Genomic DNA, 17,774 nt, shown 5'->3' with positions numbered 1-17,774 from the left:
AGCCAGGACCGGGCTTCTAGGGTCGTAGCCTCCATATTATCTTAGTGGTGCAGCGCCTCCATCTTCTATACTCCCAGCGTAATGGGATAGGACCGGTATAGAAGAACCCCTCGGGTCCCAGGGTTATACTCTCCAACTTTCACACAGTCTTTACGGGTGCAAAACAGTCTCTTTATTTGATAGGGCAACGATATCCCAACGATAAGGCTTCCAGCAGCCACAATACAATCGCCAGTGCCAGGTACAACCTGCTCAACTCCCACGACCTCCTCCTCTCCTTCCCTCCAAGTCACTCGGCCGACAGGATGGTCTGAGCTAGGGCGGCAATACCCCGTGGCCCACCCCCGAGGTTAGCGTCGAGGTGGGTCTTGAATTCTCTTCCCATCACCCCTGGCAGCGGGGTGAGGGCATTGGTTCACCAGTCTATGGTTCTATCAGCTCTACTTATAGACGCTGATCGGTTTGATTCCTCTCGCTCTCAACCGGCATGCTGCGTCGGGGAGCCCGTAGCCTACTGATACTCCTCGGACTGTTCCGCAGGACTCGTGGCTTACAGCCTAATACTCATCCGCTCTAGACTCTTGGTCTCACTGCTCACTCGAACTCTTCTTACGTTACTATCTCTATTGAAGAACCATCAATCAGAGAGGAACATGGCACACAGCAAGGACGAAGAACAACCACTACTCGCCGGAGTGGGCTGCTAAATATAGAGCTAGCCCCTCCCATCCTGGTGTCAGCAGAACCTCCCTCTTGCTCACGCCTGCAGCAGAGTCCAGGCCGGCATCTACCATTCAGGTTAGAGCTATGAAGGGGGAAAACCCAAAATGAATACTGGCACCTGATCTTAACAGGACTTACCACAGTAGAAGGAAGATAGGTATAGCCTGAGCTGTTTACAGGGGGCTACACTCTCCCTATGGTGGAATCCAATGGTCCCCACTTGGACCTAGCAGTACCATCCTGCGGCGAACCACCTAGGAAACAGCACACATAACAATAGAATACATGCATAATGAGGTAGTAATTGTAAGTACAATCCGGGTACTCCCAACATGGAGAACCCTACAGATAGTGCCTCGGATCAGGCTTCCTTACCCGTCGTCCATTGTGGTCAGTGACAGTCACTGCGAACGACTGAACCGCCCCATGTTCAGGCCGGTTTGTGACACCATGCATATAAATACACCTCCCGATGCTCCATATACGCACTAGCTCACTAATCTTATCTTCATTGTGATACCCCGCCCGACCGTACTTGGTCCGCAGGTACTCCTGAACTGCCTCCCTAAGCCAACTGTCTCGGTTATCCTCAACCTCTCTCATGATGGGCTCCGGCACATAGGGATATTCATAACCGTGTGACTGCCGGTATCTAGCGACTATGGCCTGGTCAGCTCGACTTAGCTTGGTAAGCGTACGCTGCCCTGCCCTGCTTGACAGTACCCAAAACAATGGTTCTTCGGGGGCTACTTCGTCATACAGTATACTGGGGCCTTGAGGTACAATACGTTTCTGTTCTATCTCCCTCAACCGGTGATCCAACTCATCCCCCATCTCCTGCGGGGTGAAAGAACCAGCCGCCCACCAGTGGTCTACTACGTTGTTCTTAATCAACAAGAATCGCGTACGATCCATCCCTTCGTGGTAACCGGTGAACAAAGGCGCCCACCATTTATCGCGGTGCTCGTACTTAGCAGCCTGACTAGTGCGCTCTGCATCAGAATCTACCTGTGATGATACCCCGGACGTACCCGCATCAGTAGATCGTGAGCAGTCTCTCCGTTCCTTGGCATTATAATACCTTGTGGGTTTCATCTTGGACAACACTGGACTAGTAGACCCAGCCTCTGCTGGAGTAGGTGACCCACGGGCTTTCCCTCTAGCTGTAGGACAAAACGTACAGGGTTAGGCACAGGTATTACGCTTGAATATGGTATCTCTCCTTCAGAGCCCCCATCACTCAACTCCCAATCGAGCAAGTCCTTGGAGTATTTGGGGTTTTTACATAATTTATCCCTGGTAGGTCCCGGTGGCACCACTCATGACGGGGCAGGGGCAGTGGCCGGGGCAGGGGGGCTAAGGGCCGGGGTAGGAGAAACGTCCAGAACATTGTCCAGCAAACGGGTAACACCCCGCCCAATGAACTTCTTCTTAGCGGCACTCCCCCTCAGGCTTTGGGTTTCTCAAGAGGGACCTCGACTCTGTAGAAGAGCCAGGGCAATGGTGCCGTCTATGCGCTGGGAGGAGGACAATCCACCCTGGCTTTTCTTTCCCTTAGTGAAACGGGAACAGCGGTTATCCGACTTGCCTGCAGAGCTCCCATCCGCCCCGGGGTCACGCGCCGGCCGTGCATCGAGGACCGGCGGGGGAGGCGGTGACACCTCCGGTACACGATCGAACAAGTAGGCCTCAAGCCTCTCTTTCTCGTTCACCGTGAGTGCGGTCTGTGCCTGGCGGGAGTAAGGGGGTGGTGGTGTCTCCTTACCACTCCGCTGCTTTTTGATGACATCTGGTTCCGCTAGGATCGTCTCGGTCTCCGTCTCCGTTGCACTGGGAGTCACCACGGTGGGGGGACTCGTACGGGCCTCCGGCCGCACCAGTGTTCGCCGTCGGATGGTCCCCGGACTTGTCTGTTCTCTTTTGATGCCTTTGGGGTGGTTCACCGGTAGGCGCATCGCCACCGATGTCACACCCATCTCTTCCTCCTCTGAAGAAATCACGATCGGTTCCTCCGCTGGGGAGTCACCTGGCTCTTCAGTGATACAACCAGTGGATATAGGTACAAAATGTCCTCGCTTGTTTACCTCCACTGCGGTCGTGCTTGTCTGGGTGGCCAGCTTGCTGAGTTCGATAACTAGCTGAGCCTTGGTTCCTCCCGATATTGTATACTGGGGACCCAAAGCAGTCTTTTCTTTGTCGTCCGCCACCTCCGTCAAAGTTCCTGGAGAGGCACCCCGGGGCGTGCCGAACAAATCCCGCGGCTCGGTTGGCCACAAGTAAAACGTGCCACACTTGGCGCATCGGGCCTTGGTACTCGGTACTGTGCCGGGCAATCCGCAGTGCACACACAAGCACCGAACATATTCCTGCTCCGCTACGGCCACGACCAGTAGGCCTCCCGGTACTTGGTTAATATAGGTGTTTATTTCTGACATAGTTCGTTCAGAGGGAAGACAACACAAGTTTCTAGCTCCTTGCTCCTTGAATGCCAGACACAAGTCACGCTCCTCGCTCAGGTCTCCGGTCCCTCCCTTCGCGGGGGCGGGGGGGGGACCTTCCTGATTTGTTCTGGGTGGCACCCCTCCCTCTGGTGGAATCCAGAGGCGGGGTCGTTTCCTTGTTAGCATGACGTGGCTGGTCGGCTTTCGCGCCACTCAGCTCCTTCTGCAAGGAATCTGGGTTTGGCGCCAGACTCCTGCACATATCCCGCCACAACGGTCTCACAGTCCTTTTGCAAACCTCACGTGCTTGCTCCAGGCTCGGCGGGAATCGCCATTTTATCTCGCTTCTCCGTGAAGCACATGAAGGGGTGGCAGCCATCTTGGATAGTCTCTCCAAATGTACCTGTGCCCTACTCTCCATGTCTGATGGGTATCTCGTACCTAGACCATGCTTTCCCTTCAACTGTGAACTCTGCTTCTTCATACTGTATGTGACCCACTGAATTGACGTGGCTGGTACCCCAGGCTCAACGGAACTCCTATCCTATACACTGTACTCCCCATATCTACTTGCAAGTGCTCGGTGGTGTGGGTGATAGTTACGATACCTCTTGTCTAGGTACGGGCGTCTCCTGCTTTTGGCCGCTATAGCGGACCCCGGGCTATGGTTCCTAGTCTGGTTACCAGGCTGACCCCCCCGGTGACTCACGCTACCCGACTCAAGGGACTTGATCAGCTCAAACTATCCACCCCACCGTAACGCGGCCCTGGGCCATGGTCCCCGGATTGGTTACCGCTATGACCCCCCCAGTTGCCTCACGCTACCTGCTTAATATACTTGCTGGGAGAGTGCATCTTAGTCGGTTTGTTCCGCCTCGCTATAAGCCGGTCCTGTTCTGATAGATATTCATCTCTCAGCAGCGCCTCCAAATGTAACCCTGTTTCCCCCCCCCCCCCCGTCTCTACGGGAGTGTGAGGGGTGCATGGGGGCTGGTTACATGCGGTGTGGTGCGTACCTGTGAGGAACAGGAGGGCCTGAGCTTCCCGAGATGTTGTGGGGGAGCCAGGACCGGGCTTCTGGGGTCGTTGCCTCCATATTATCTTAGTGGTGCAGCGCCTCCATCTTCTATACTCCCAGCGTAATGGGATAGGACCGGTATAGAAGAACCCCTCGGGTCCCAGGGTTATACTCTCCAACTCACACACAGTCTTTACGGGTGCAAAACAGTCTCTTTATTTGACAGGGCAACGATATCCCAACAATAAGGCTTCCAGCAGCCACAATACAATCGCCAGTGCCAGGTACAACCTGCTCAACTCCCACGACCTCCTCCTCTCCTTCCCTCCAAGTCATCGGCCGACAGGATGGTCTGAGCTAGGGCGGCAATACCCCGTGGCCCACCCCCGAGGTTAGCGTCGAGGTGGGTCTTGAATTCTCTTCCCATCACCCCTGGCAGCGGGGTGAGGGCATTGGTCCACCAGTCTATGGTTCTATCAGCTCTACTTATAGACGCTGATCGGTTTGATTCCTCTCGCTCTCAACCGGCATGCTGCGTCGGGGAGCCCGTAGCCTACTGATACTCCTCGGACTGTTCCGCAGGACTCGTGGCTTACAGCCTAATACTCATCCGCTCTAGACTCTTGGTCTCACTGCTCACTCGAACTCTTCTTACGTTACTATCTCTATTGAAGAACCATCAATCAGAGAGGAACATGGCACACAGCAAGGACGAAGAACAACCACTACTCGCCGGAGTGGGCTGGTAAATATAGAGCTAGCCCCTCCCCTCCTGGTGAATACAGAAAGGATGGGGGAGCACAGTTGTGGGAAACAGGCAGTGTAATGGGTCTAGTAATATAAAAATAGAGCGGTTATACCCTGAGCGAACGTAATAGCTCAGGTGGCAGATGACCAATTGAAAGGGCGAATATACATAGATGTGTATATGTGGGTGAGAAGGTAAAAAATTGTAATATATAACTTACACGGCCTTGTGTAAGCTCAGTCTCATCAAGGTTTCTTTGGGGATCCCGTGCTCTTGCAATGATCCTTTTTCTCTCCGCGATGTGAGTTCTTCTTCTTGTTGTATGTCCTTATTGCTTCGTGGTTCAGTGTTTCCACTCCAGGAGGATTTCCTCTCATATAAACAAAAGAGAGGATATGGTTAAGGCATATGTGTATAGAGGCGTCAATGTGGGGGAGGATAGGGTATTGATGAACCACTAAAATGGAATTGTATGATCTAACACTCACACGGGCCAATGTGAGTGTGGTCCTATCTTGGTGTCTTGTTCCTGCCCTTTTAGGGATATTACCCAATTGGTAGCAGGTGGTGATGAAGGAGTGGGGACAATGATAAAAGATATAATATCACAATACTCACACGGGCCAGTGTGAGTACACACTCCTAGCGGTTTCTTTATACTTCTATTCCTGGTGTGACTGACGCTGAAGATAGCTTGTAACATAAACAAATGACACTAGGGTCTGGAGGCTAAAAACTAATTTTAATAAGAACAAGAAAATAAAACAAAATAAAACAGAAACCAAAGGCTTCTGTGGGGAAATAAAAGCAAAGGGGGGCAGTGCGGTGTATAGTGGTAGGGGATCTCGCCTTCCGCGTCCGGATGGGGAGCTACAACTGCACCTCTGCCTCCTCTGTGGTGTGCTGTGAAGTGTCCCAGAAGAAAAAAAGAGCAACGCGTTTCGTCCGGAACTGGACTTCCTCAGGCAAAGAGGAAGTCCAGTTCCGGACGAAACGCGTTGCTCTTTTTTTCTTCTGGGACACTTCACAGCACACCACAGAGGAGGCAGAGGTGCAGTTGTAGCTCCCCATCCGGACGCGGAAGGCGAGATCCCCTACCACTATACACCGCACTGCCCCCCTTTGCTTTTATTTCCCCACAGAAGCCTTTGGTTTCTGTTTTATTTTGTTTTATTTTCTTGTTCTTATTAAAATTAGTTTTTAGCCTCCAGACCCTAGTGTCATTTGTTTATGTTACAAGCTATCTTCAGCGTCAGTCACACCAGGAATAGAAGTATAAAGAAACCGCTAGGAGTGTGTACTCACACTGGCCCGTGTGAGTATTGTGATATTATATCTTTTATCATTGTCCCCACTCCTTCATCACCACCTGCTACCAATTGGGTAATATCCCTAAAAGGGCAGGAACAAGACACCAAGATAGGACCACACTCACATTGGCCCGTGTGAGTGTTAGATCATACAATTCCATTTTAGTGGTTCATCAATACCCTATCCTCCCCCACATTGACGCCTCTATACACATATGCCTTAACCATATCCTCTCTTTTGTTTATATGAGAGGAAATCCTCCTGGAGTGGAAACACTGAACCACGAAGCAATAAGGACATACAACAAGAAGAAGAACTCACATCGCGGAGAGAAAAAGGATCATTGCAAGAGCACGGGATCCCCAAAGAAACCTTGATGAGACTGAGCTTACACAAGGCCGTGTAAGTTATATATTACAATTTTTTACCTTCTCACCCACATATACACATCTATGTATATTCGCCCTTTCAATTGGTCATCTGCCACCTGAGCTATTACGTTCGCTCAGGGTATAACCGCTCTATTTTTATATTACTAGACCCATTACACTGCCTGTTTCCCACAACTGTGCTCCCCCATCCTTTCTGTATTCATTGCTTACAAGGGTCCTGGATAGATCCTGCTGGGGTTCCGAGTCACAGGAGGACATCACTTGAAAATCACACTCAGGCAGTATCATACTCCGCTTTTTTATATTTCAGCTTATCTGACCTAGCTCTACAGAGATAGCGCCCGGGTACCCCCTCTAACACACCTCCCCTCCTGGTGTCAGCAGAAACTCCCTCTTGCTCATGCCTGCAGCAGAGTCCAGGCCGGCATCTACCATTCAGGTTAGAGCTATGAAGGGGGAAAACCCAAAATGTTTACTGGCGCCTCATCTTAACAGGACTTACCACAGTAGAAGGAAGATAGGTATAGCCTGAGCTGTTTACAGGGGGCTACACTAGTATATAAAAATTACTTGTCCCACCTAGTCTACCCATGTGCCTCTGTTCTAAAATATCAAGGCATTTGTATTTATTGGACATTACTGTTCAATCTGAGCCTATAAAAGAGAGCGATACTGTACATCTTGGAGGGGAACCAGGATAAGTGAGCAGTTCAGATGCTTCTTGAGAAAGTATTTAAACTAACTGAGTGGGGCAGTAAAATTATAAAACCAACTGCCCCCCACCTGCAAGCGGTAGCAAAATAGAGTAGTGCTAGTACAAGAGATCATGCTCTGGTGCGTACGTTTCTAGTTACTAGAGATGGGAGAATCTGCCCAAATCCGTTTCCTGGATTTTGCACTGATATAGCCCCCAAAATCCGTTTCGCGGTGTAAAATCCGCAAACGGATTTGGTCGGTTTCCATCCGCTTGGATTCATCAAAAACCGCAATTGGATACAACCCGAGGACGGATTTTTAAAATCCAATCCACAGATTTGCTGAATCAACGGATTGGATTCTACAAATCCATCCACGGGTTACGGAATCTGTAGAGTGTATTGGTAATAATAATAAAAAATCCACAAAATGTGACTAGCCCTTTTCGAATTTATCTGCTGAAATTCACGGGCCAAATGACCCGACCGATCCGCTACGGACCCAAATTCACCTAAAAAATTCACCCATCTCTACTAATTACTACTGTATATGTTTATAGCTGAGTCATTAAGACATATCCTTGAAAAATGTGTACAATTCCCCCTTTAAATTGGGCTCAGTCAGGCTTTAAACTATGCTAAGTATAGTGGAATGGTTTTTTCAAGACTACAAAAAGCAGTAAATCTCAAGTCCAACATTTATAATATTAAAATATAACAACACATACCTGTAAACATATCAACATACATAACTGTCATGGGTAATTAACAAAATAAACAGCTATCTTAAGGCCATTCACCTCTACAGAAATTTGGCTACAATGTAACAAGCTGTTTCTGTAAAGGGTTTCACACCTCTGCTGTTCCTATTTATTTAATTACCAACCTGAGAAATAAATTACAAGTGAATCCATGCTTCTTTTTTTAAATATGCATTACAGACCATGTACTTTAGAGTTCTATTGAAAAACAGACATAAAAAAAGTTCAAGAAATGTAGTGTAGTGTTAAAGAAGAAAAAAATGTGTAGAACTGTGTGCTCATTTGCATTTCATTTCCCAGAATACCTTTCCGCAGTGGAAGCATTGCATGCAAAGAGAACTGAGGAAAGGCAGGGTTGCAGACCTGTCTGAGACATGTGAATGTGCTCACAAGTGATGTATGCTCTGTAGAACCTTTAGGAAGTAGAGGGGGAAATGTAATACACAGAGGTGTGTATACCTGGAAACCCGTGTCAATAAATATGGCAGACAATAGCATCAGATTGATCAAAGAAAAGGGGGAAAAAAAGCTATGGGATTTTTTTCTTTGATTTATGTTGTCCAGTTTTTAAACTAACATTGCCCCAGTTTCAGACTTTAGAGCAGTTGCTGAGAAAGATGGCCCCTACATTCTAGAGCTCTTTGCTTTTTTGGGCTAATCCATCGACCAAGAATTGAATATCGGCTAATTTTCCTGTAGTTCCCAAATATTTTTTCCTAAGGCCTACTGAACAGCTGCCAATATTAACTGACACGATCGATAACAACTTGTTTTTTACTTTAAGTTCAAGTATCCTTAAAATATTTTTGTTGTGAACTCCACCAGCAGCCTAGCTGTATTCCTCTCTCTCCTGCCTTCCTCCACTATTAAAAGTTTGTGGCCCTCAGGCATGAGGACTCTGCTCTGCTGTACTACAGACATACCTAGTGTCTTAGACTGCATGCCTGAGTTGTTTCTAATCCTGGCATGAGTTGTCATACTGCTGGCAGACTTCTTGCAGAGCTGTCTGGTGGTCCGTAGGTGTTCCGGTTTGGTGAGTGTGGCAGGTGACCGGAGCCCCTCCAAGCCACTCCCAACCCTGTTGTTCTCCAGCCAGAGAAATGTGTGACGCTTTGGCACTGCCCTGCAGGCCTCCCTGATGTCTGAGGATAATTATTGTGCCACCGCTGACCTCATAGTGCTGCCCTGAGTAGTTCAGGAGCATTTCGGATCTGCAGCGTACATCCTGTGCCCATCTTTATCACTACAAACTATTTGATCTGATCACCAGTTGATGAATAAATGTGTAAAGGGAGATAAATTATGATTACATACTGTATAAGTTCCTGAAACTGGGAGGCTAACTGAAGAGAGTAGGGAATTTGGAGGTCTCGCTATTCTGAGGCCAGAGTCATGTGTGGTATGAATAGCCCAGATAGCTTCAACTCGTTCTTTTACAAGCATAACAAGTTCTTTGTCTTTCTTCACTTTATTGAGAAAAACATGGATTTACAAAGGCACTTGTTGATGATGGTGTTGTGGAGAATGTCTCTATGGTGAGTGCGCTTGATAGTGGGGAAAGGTGAAAAGGATGAGGCCTTGCCAGTCGAGCAAATTACAGAAGGTACTCACTCAGCCAATGTTGAATGTGAAAAGGAAGTGCCAGTGTATTCTGGGTAACAAGATTGCCTTGCTCACAAATGGTCTGTCCCCAGGCTGAGGGGGAAAGAGCAGACTAGCCCATTCAGATAGAAAGGATGAGGTTGCTGTAGCAACTCACTGGCATAATGCAGAGACAGGGATTGCAACACTGTGTCTAACACACAGGCACTGTGTGTGTGTACAGAGCAAAATACATGCAGCTGGAAATGAGGAACTGACAAGTAGAAGCTGCAAAAAAAGGGGGGGGGGGGTGAAACAGAGATGTGATTCTTGTTCCATGACACTCCCCGTCTGGTATCTGGAGATACCACTATATAACTGAAACATGTGGAACATATGTGCAATACATGACAACGATAACATCGTATTCACAAAACAATGCGAAAGTCCATGTCCACACAAGGATGTAATATCGGCTGGTATCACTGACTTCAAAGTCCCTTGGCCTAGGTTCTTGGGCAAAGGATGCAAAGTGGATGCACCGCTCCAGGTTAACTGGGTGCACCACAGTGTCTCTTTTGGTGAAAGTCTCTGGCACTGTTTCCTTTTGAACTTATAGAAGAACAGTCCTTTTGTCTCTGTAGTTTTACCTACAGAGTTCATCCCCTTGTAGGTATGCCAGTTGTGGCAGCCTGTCACTCTAACACCTGGCGTTTGGCAGAAGGAGATGGCTTTTGGCTCCTTGCGGAAGCGGATCGACACTCCTGGAAGATTGGTTGTCGAATCTAGTCCAGTAAAGAGGGCGTCGTTCAGGGTGACTCCCTGGAGCTGAGCGCTGGGGCTGAACACTACCCGGATTTGATTGGGTTCCTGAGGGTGGTAGACCCCAGATGATTGGAGGTACCAGCATTCTTCACCTTTCTTTATTAGAGGTGCTGGCTTTGCATGACCGGTAAGGAATATCTTCTGGATGAAGGCCACAAAGTTGTTTTTGGACTCCGGTTCCCTTCGTAGGTCGCAGAGGTGCGAAGTGAACCTAGAGATGGCATGTTCTCCACTGTTTGGGAGGCGCCTTCTTGGTGAACGGAATGGTAGCTGGCTCACCCAACTGCCCGGTCCGTCTTTGACGAGCTCCTTTACCGTTAACATCAGGAATCCTCTGTCTCCCATCGATGGTGTTTGCTTGTCATCGTCCCTTGTGGTCTGGAACGCTGTGCACCCTAAGTCATCGGTGCATTCCTCTTGCACGAGAACGTCTCCACGTATTTTGGTGATACGCCTTTGTGTCTCTTTGTTGACTGCCATCAGGAGGTTGTTTTCTCCTTGGACAGGACGAAGAACAGTCTCTTTTGTCCTTGTAAATCCCTTTGTGAAATGTCTCTGCGACTGTCTCTTTTTTGACATGCGAGAGGACAGTCTTTTTGCCACTGTGGCTTCACCTGCAGGCCGCAATCTTTTGCGGCTATGACAGCCGTGACAGCTGGCTGCCTTGTCGCTTGTCGCTTGATACTCTGTGGAGAGGAATGGCTGTACGTCTCAGCAGTGTCATTTCTCTCAAGGGAACTGCAGGCAAAAAACCGGGCGCTTACCTTAGGGTATTAGTACAGGGTAGAGAATAAAGTAAAATACTTATCCCAAAACCAATGGATGTAGTCTTTCACAGTGCAATCCGTGGCTTGCGATGAATTCCTCTGCTCGACCCCAAAGAGGGGTATCCAAACCCTCAAGGTATAGGAGAACGAAAAGGAAAAAAGGGGGAGCAAAGGATTAGATGGACCTATATTAACATTACTAAGATGACTTCATAGCATATCTAGCTGTTTAATAAAGGTGGGGTGACGAAATGACAGTATATTGTAATCCAATACTCACACGGCCCTGTGTGAGCACATATGTGTAAGGGTATCTTGTCCCTGGTATCCACTTCTTAGCCCAAATGTTGTTCAGATGGAAGGGGGGGGTTTAGAAAAAATAATAATACACTACTTACACGGCCATGTGTAAGCTCAATCCTGGGAGAGAATAATGTGGGGTTGTCTGATGGGCCCGTCCGTGGTACTTCCCGTGGCAACGTATAATCAGCTGCTTGCGGGCAAAGTAATTGCTGGCGGTTCCCCTTCCCTCACACGTTCCAATCCTCCCCCCTCCCCGATTCAGGAAACGGGGATGCGTGGGGTAAAATGATAGCAGGGCGTCAGTTACAGTCTTCAATTACATGAGCGTTTTATTAAACATTTAAACAGAACAAAAGACTCACAGAATAATGTTTAGAGCACCCCGTGCATTTTGAGCCTGAGGAAGCCGTCGAGAACGGCGAAACGCGTTGCTCTAATTCACCACATCATTTTGGACGTTGGAGGCATCCGTAGCAAGTGGAAGCAGACTGCAGTCACAGCCGCGTCAGAAGTTTCCATCACTTCTGAATCCGGATACGGAAGACAGCGCAGCTGGAAGGCGACCTGCAGCCACGCTGATCGGAGTGCCACGGGGTGCTCTAAACATTATTCTGTGAGTCTTTTGTTCTGTTTAAATGTTTAATAAAACGCTCATGTAATTGAAGACTGTAACTGACGCCCTGCTATCATTTTACCCCACGCATCCCCGTTTCCTGAATCGGGGAGGGGGGAGGATTGGAACGTGTGAGGGAAGGGGAACCGCCAGCAATTACTTTGCCCGCAAGCAGCTGATTATACGTTGCCACGGGAAGTACCACGGACGGGCCCATCAGACAACCCCACATTATTCTCTCAAGGGAACTGTCTGATTGTTTCTTTTCTTTTGGGAGATCCTTTTGTCGGTCACCTTCGGGAGGTTACTTTCTTCCTTCGGTGGAGTCGACTCGTTATACTTGGTTGTCTTAACCACTAAGCATCCTACGCCATTGTCACATCCCCCTGATGTGAGGATGTTCTTGTCGATCTCAGGGGTATGACCTTGTCTCTTCTCTTCACTTGGCCCTCCTGTCGCATGAAGTTGAAGAACTCCGTCTTCGCCAATGATCTGTTGCTTTGATCGTCGAGGATTGCATACATCCGAATAGCCTTCTCAGGTTGTCCCTGGGGGTGCACTGCGACAAGGCATATTTTGGAACTGGACATTTTATCACTTCCTTTTCCGCAAACCTCTGTGCGCTGAGACGTGACAGATGTTGGCTCTTCTTCTCCTTCCTCCCCGCCATGCTCCGCTACGGAGGATGGGTTGTTGAGTTGGTGGAGTGTCAGCGCCTCTGGATGTAAAGATGTTACGTGCTTGTCACTTTTGCACACTGCACATTTGATTTCTTCTTTACAGTCTCTGGCTAGGTGAGTCGTGGAACCGCAGCACCTGAAGCAAACTCTGAATTCTCCGAGTAACCTCTTGCGTTCCTCTAGGGACTTCATCCTGAACCCAAAGCACTTGTTAAGTGGGTGTGGCTTCTTGTGTATGGGACATTCCATGTTTGGGTCCCTTGGTTCCTCGTTTCCGGCGACCGACTGATCAGGAGTAGTTTGGGTCGTGGGAGACACGTCCGTCCTGTGGACTGAGATGGGTATTTGAGTGTTACCGTATCTCGCCACTGGTCTCTCATTCCTCAGGTTGCTTGCACTGTGTGTGGTTTGCGCACCCAAGATGAAACTGGGATCTTTCCTTGTCCTTGCCGCTTCGCGGATGAAGCTCAAGAAGAATGAGAATGGGGGGAAGGTGACTTGCTTCTCCCTTTTGTATTTGGAGCCTTGTGAAATCCATCTTTCTTGGAGGTTGTAAGGTAGTTTCTCCAAGATGGGTCTCACTCCGCGAGCTGAGTCTAGGACATTGAGACCTGTTAAGGAATGGTCTTTTCTTACAAACTCCGGCTCTTGCAGCAGGTCCCCGAGCTCTCGTAACTTTGAGTAGTCTTTAGTTGTGATCCTGGGAAAGCTGTCGACTCTTTTGAAGAGCGAATCTTCGACTGCTTCGGGGCTACCGTAGCACTCTTCTAGCCTTTCCCATACTAGGTCAAGACCTACTTGATGGTGGTTCGCATTTACTGCCCCGAGTCTCTTCGCGTGTTCCATGGATTCTTTTCCCAGCCATTTGGCTAGCAATCTGAGTTCTTCCCTAGCTGAGACGCCCAGGCTCTTGATTGCGTCCTTGAACGCGAACTTCCACATGCGGTAGTTCTCGGGACGGTTGTCAAAGTTGGTAAGTCCTGTTTGCACCAGGTCACGCCGGATCATCTACTTGGCCAGGTCTGTCAGGCCTGAGACATCGGCATGTTGGTCACGGTCTAAGGTAGTTGCTGGGAGGGTCCGTGCGGTCGCCTCTTCCTTGGCGTGGACACGTGATGACTGCTGGTCGGTGTGATGGGCTGTGTTTTCCCGTGTGGGTGTACCTGGATTGCGAGCCTGTTGTAGTGCATTCGTGTGCGCGCTGGCGTGTGGATCACTGTTGCGGCGGTCCCAGGCAGCATGTACCATTGAAGGAACAGCGTCTTCTCCTCGTGGACCTAGCAAGTCTTCGGTGTCTGTGAAGTCGCTCCCGTCGCGTTGAGATGGTGCGCTTGTATTTACACTGAAGAGGCTCCTTACGTATTCTTCAGTGCGTTGGGCTGGATTCTCTGAGGCTATCTGTCTGTACAGTTGCTCCCCGCCATCCTGTCTCGCGGCTGCTTCTTGGACTTCAGCCTGGGCTATGGCGGCGGCGGGTTCCTTCTCTTGATTTAGGGCCTCTAGTTCCACACCAAATTCGGCTTTCCTCCGCGCGGCGGCTGCGACGGTAGCAGTGGCTGAGGCGGCGGCATTGGCGGTGGCGTTCTGCTCCTCCTCTTCTACGCGCGCTCTTTTTGCCCTTACGGCTGCCTCTCTCCGACCATATTCGGCCCTGGCACGTGCGGCCTCTGCGGTGGCTCGCGCCTTGGTAGCGCTGGTGCTTGCACTGGACACGTTAGATTGCGCTGATCTTGCTGACCTTGATGAATGCCTGGATGTGCTTGAGCGCTGTGATGCGGTTTCCAGCAAAAGGTCCTTTCTCCTACTCTCAGCCTCCGTGATAGTGGTTCGCACGTGGCTGTCTCGTGTCAGGTCAAAAATTCTTTCTTGTAGGCTTTCGCTGGTGTTGGCCCTGGTCAGGTAAGTAATGTATGCCTCTGACAGCTCTTGATAACACGAGTGATCAGTCCTTAATTGCATTATTGCCTGCTCGAGCTGTTGCGCATAGTTGCCAATGCTAGTAACATTGCGTATTCCCAGTGTGGTTGTTTCCCAGGCCAACTCTAATTTAGCGCGGTGCGCTTCAATGTCAGTCTCATATTTTTCACAGTCCTTTTGTGTCAGTGTGACTGTCCGTTTAGGCCTTGCGTCTGCCTGTGCCTGTTGCAGTTGCGCAGCGGTCTCTGTGTCTGAGTGGTCACTCTCCTGCGTGATATCTGGTGAGGCTCTGAGTTCTGCCATGCTGTAGGTGTGTGTAGGCCTTAGCCAGTGCGTGTGGCGTGCGATCTTTTACCTGTGTCAGCGATGGACGATTGTCTCAGATGATGCTGAGCGGTGTCCTGCAGCGTTCAGCATAGGGATTGTTGTACTCACAGGTGTCCGGTGGCTCCGACTGGTATCCTGGCGGGCGTCCGCTGGCGTGGCCCTTGGTGGCGCTGGCCGTGGGGACGTGCGCAGGTTAAGGTGAGATGGTAATCCCTCACTGTGAAGCTGCGCAGAGGGTGAACTCAAACAGAAAAAGGCAATCAAGGTTCTGTGTATGGTGCACTGTTTGACTGCAGGGCTGGAGCCTTAAGTGTTGGTTGCAGGCTGTGTGCAGTGTAAGCTGCTTGCTGTTAGTAAGGCTGCTGCTAGTCAGTCTGCAGAGTCTGTTCTGTGTTAGCATAAAGTCTTTGAGTAGCAGCTTCTGAATGTGTCTTTAAGGCACACGGTCTCCTTTTCACTATTCTGAGGCCAGAGTCATGTGTAGTATGAATAGCCCAGATAGGTTCAACTCGTTCTTTTTACAAGCACAACAAGTTCTTTGTCTTTCTTCACTTTATTGAGAAAAGCATGGATTTACAAAAGGCACTTGTGGATGATGGTGTTGTGGGAGAATGTCTCTATGGTGAGTGCGCTTGATAGTGGGGAAAGGTGAAAAGGATGAGGCCTTGCCAGTCGAGCAAATTACAGAAGGTACTCACTCAGCCAATGTTGAATGTGAAAAGGAAGTGCCAGTGTATTCTGGGTAACAAGATAGCCTGGGGACAGACCATCTGTGAGCAAGGCAGAGGGGGGGAGAGCAGATTAGCCCATTCTGATAGAAAGGCTGAGGTTGCTGTAGCAACTCACTGGCATAATGCAGAGACAGGGATTGCAACACTGTGTCTAACACACAGGCACTGTGTGTGTGTACAGACCATAATACATGCAGCTGAAAATGAGAAACTGACAATCAGAAGCTGCAAAAAAAAGGAGGGGGGGTTGAAACAGAGATGTGATTCTTGTTCCATTACACCCACGGTCCACCAGTTTCTCTGAATACTATGAATTTTCCTTTAATCACAATAAATAATGTGAACTTTACACACTCGCTATCCACCCTGGGAGTTTCAGTTGATGATAAATCACAACAGCTGATTTTGTTTTCTTTTTCCAAATGCTGCAGACAAACCTACGGATAACTTATTGCTCAATGAGGGTGACATGAAAAAGCTTTTGAAAGAAATCCAAGATCTAAACAGCTCATTTAAAGATTGAGTTTTGAACTTTCTTGGTGAACTTAGACAACAATAATGAATCTGCTCTGTCCAACACACCTAAATACACAGAGTTGCCACTCAAAATTACTCACCTGGAGGAAGTGAATCACTCTCTACAACTACAGTAACAGAACCTTCAGAATAGAATGCACTCAAAAATATCAATCAAAGGCACCCCTAAGGTATCTGAGGGAAATAATACCTTAGAATGTGTTGAATGCTTGCTTAATTCCATCTTTACAGAACAAGAGCCCCCACCAATGGCATTTGATTGTTTTCATAGAGCCTTTGGTGGCATCTCTTCAAATCCTAACCGACCTGGTCATATTAGTCTAAGATTATAAATCAAAAGAAACCGTCATGAAAATAGCCTGAGTCTCAGTCTGCTATACCAAAATGTTCCTTACAGGCTCTACTCGCACCTATCCATACCCTTCACCAAAGAAAAAAATCTTATAATGTTAACAAGTGCCCTAAGAAAGGAAATCATAACCTACAACAGTTCTTCTCTATGCAAGATAAAATGGTCTTCATACTGTATGAATACTCTATTTGTTTTCACCAATTCATATCGGTGTTATCATTGGTAAAATGTTTACCATTATATGTCTTTTTCCTCTAAAAATTAAGGGCATCACATTGAGATGAGTTTGTGAGAAATTTTAGAAAGTCTTGCTTATTTCAACTTTTTTTAATTCTTCCTCCAGCTTTGACCTTGAAGTAACAGTGCCCAAGGCCAAATCTCCAGTGACCGATGTAAACTCTTTGCAAGGAAACACTGAGACAGAAGTTAAATTAAGAAGAACCCGGAAAAAAACAAAAAGAAGCAGCGTGGTGTTCGCCGATGAAAAAACAGCTCCCGAACCTTCCCTGTTGGAGTCAAAACGCGTGAGTCATATTGCAACAACGGTGATTCTCTTCATGTTCTTAAAGTTACATCCCCTTTTTAGTAACAGTGTGAACCAATTGCAGTGACATGTTTAGGAGGTTACATCTTGATGATAGATGCTTTTTTTAAATTCGGTAAAACATTTACAAATCCTTTGTCAACCTTTGATTAAAAACATAGTAACCAGAAACATGGGCCTAGATTCTGACAAGGTTGACAAAATGTGCATTATCACTAAAAAAAAATGCATTATTTTTACAGTGTCATTTCCTAACATGTTAAAGCATAAAAACACGTTTTTACTGTTTTTAAAGGAAATTAGTTATTAATGCAAATGTACTCATGAACTCATACTCATTAACATGATTTTCACAAAACTCTAATACATGGAGATATCTAGCTTCCAGCAAGAAGAGATGATCCAGGGCTCCACGGGTTTTTCAGCAAAAGAATTTTATTCCATAATACACATGGTGTATTGTGTATTGTGTATCGTGTATGGAGCCCTGGATCATCTTTTCTTGCTG

General features: G+C 48.1%; 1 protein-coding gene across 1 annotated transcript in view; it reads left to right on the top strand.

Annotated features, from left to right (window-relative positions):
* DOCK2 (dedicator of cytokinesis 2) overlaps positions 1-17,774 on the top strand; it is a 1,423,644-nt gene that overhangs the window by 1,355,369 nt on the left and 50,501 nt on the right. The window contains exon 49 of the mRNA XM_075599153.1: positions 17,066-17,267. Coding sequence (XP_075455268.1) covers positions 17,066-17,267 — 202 coding nt within the window. The remainder of the gene's footprint in view (positions 1-17,065; positions 17,268-17,774) is intronic.

Source organism: Ascaphus truei, chromosome 5, assembly GCF_040206685.1.
Source record: "Ascaphus truei isolate aAscTru1 chromosome 5, aAscTru1.hap1, whole genome shotgun sequence".
NCBI lineage: Eukaryota > Metazoa > Chordata > Amphibia > Anura > Ascaphidae > Ascaphus > Ascaphus truei.
The sequence above is the reverse complement of the archived record's forward strand: the minus strand, read 5'-3'. Positions and strand labels throughout refer to the sequence as shown.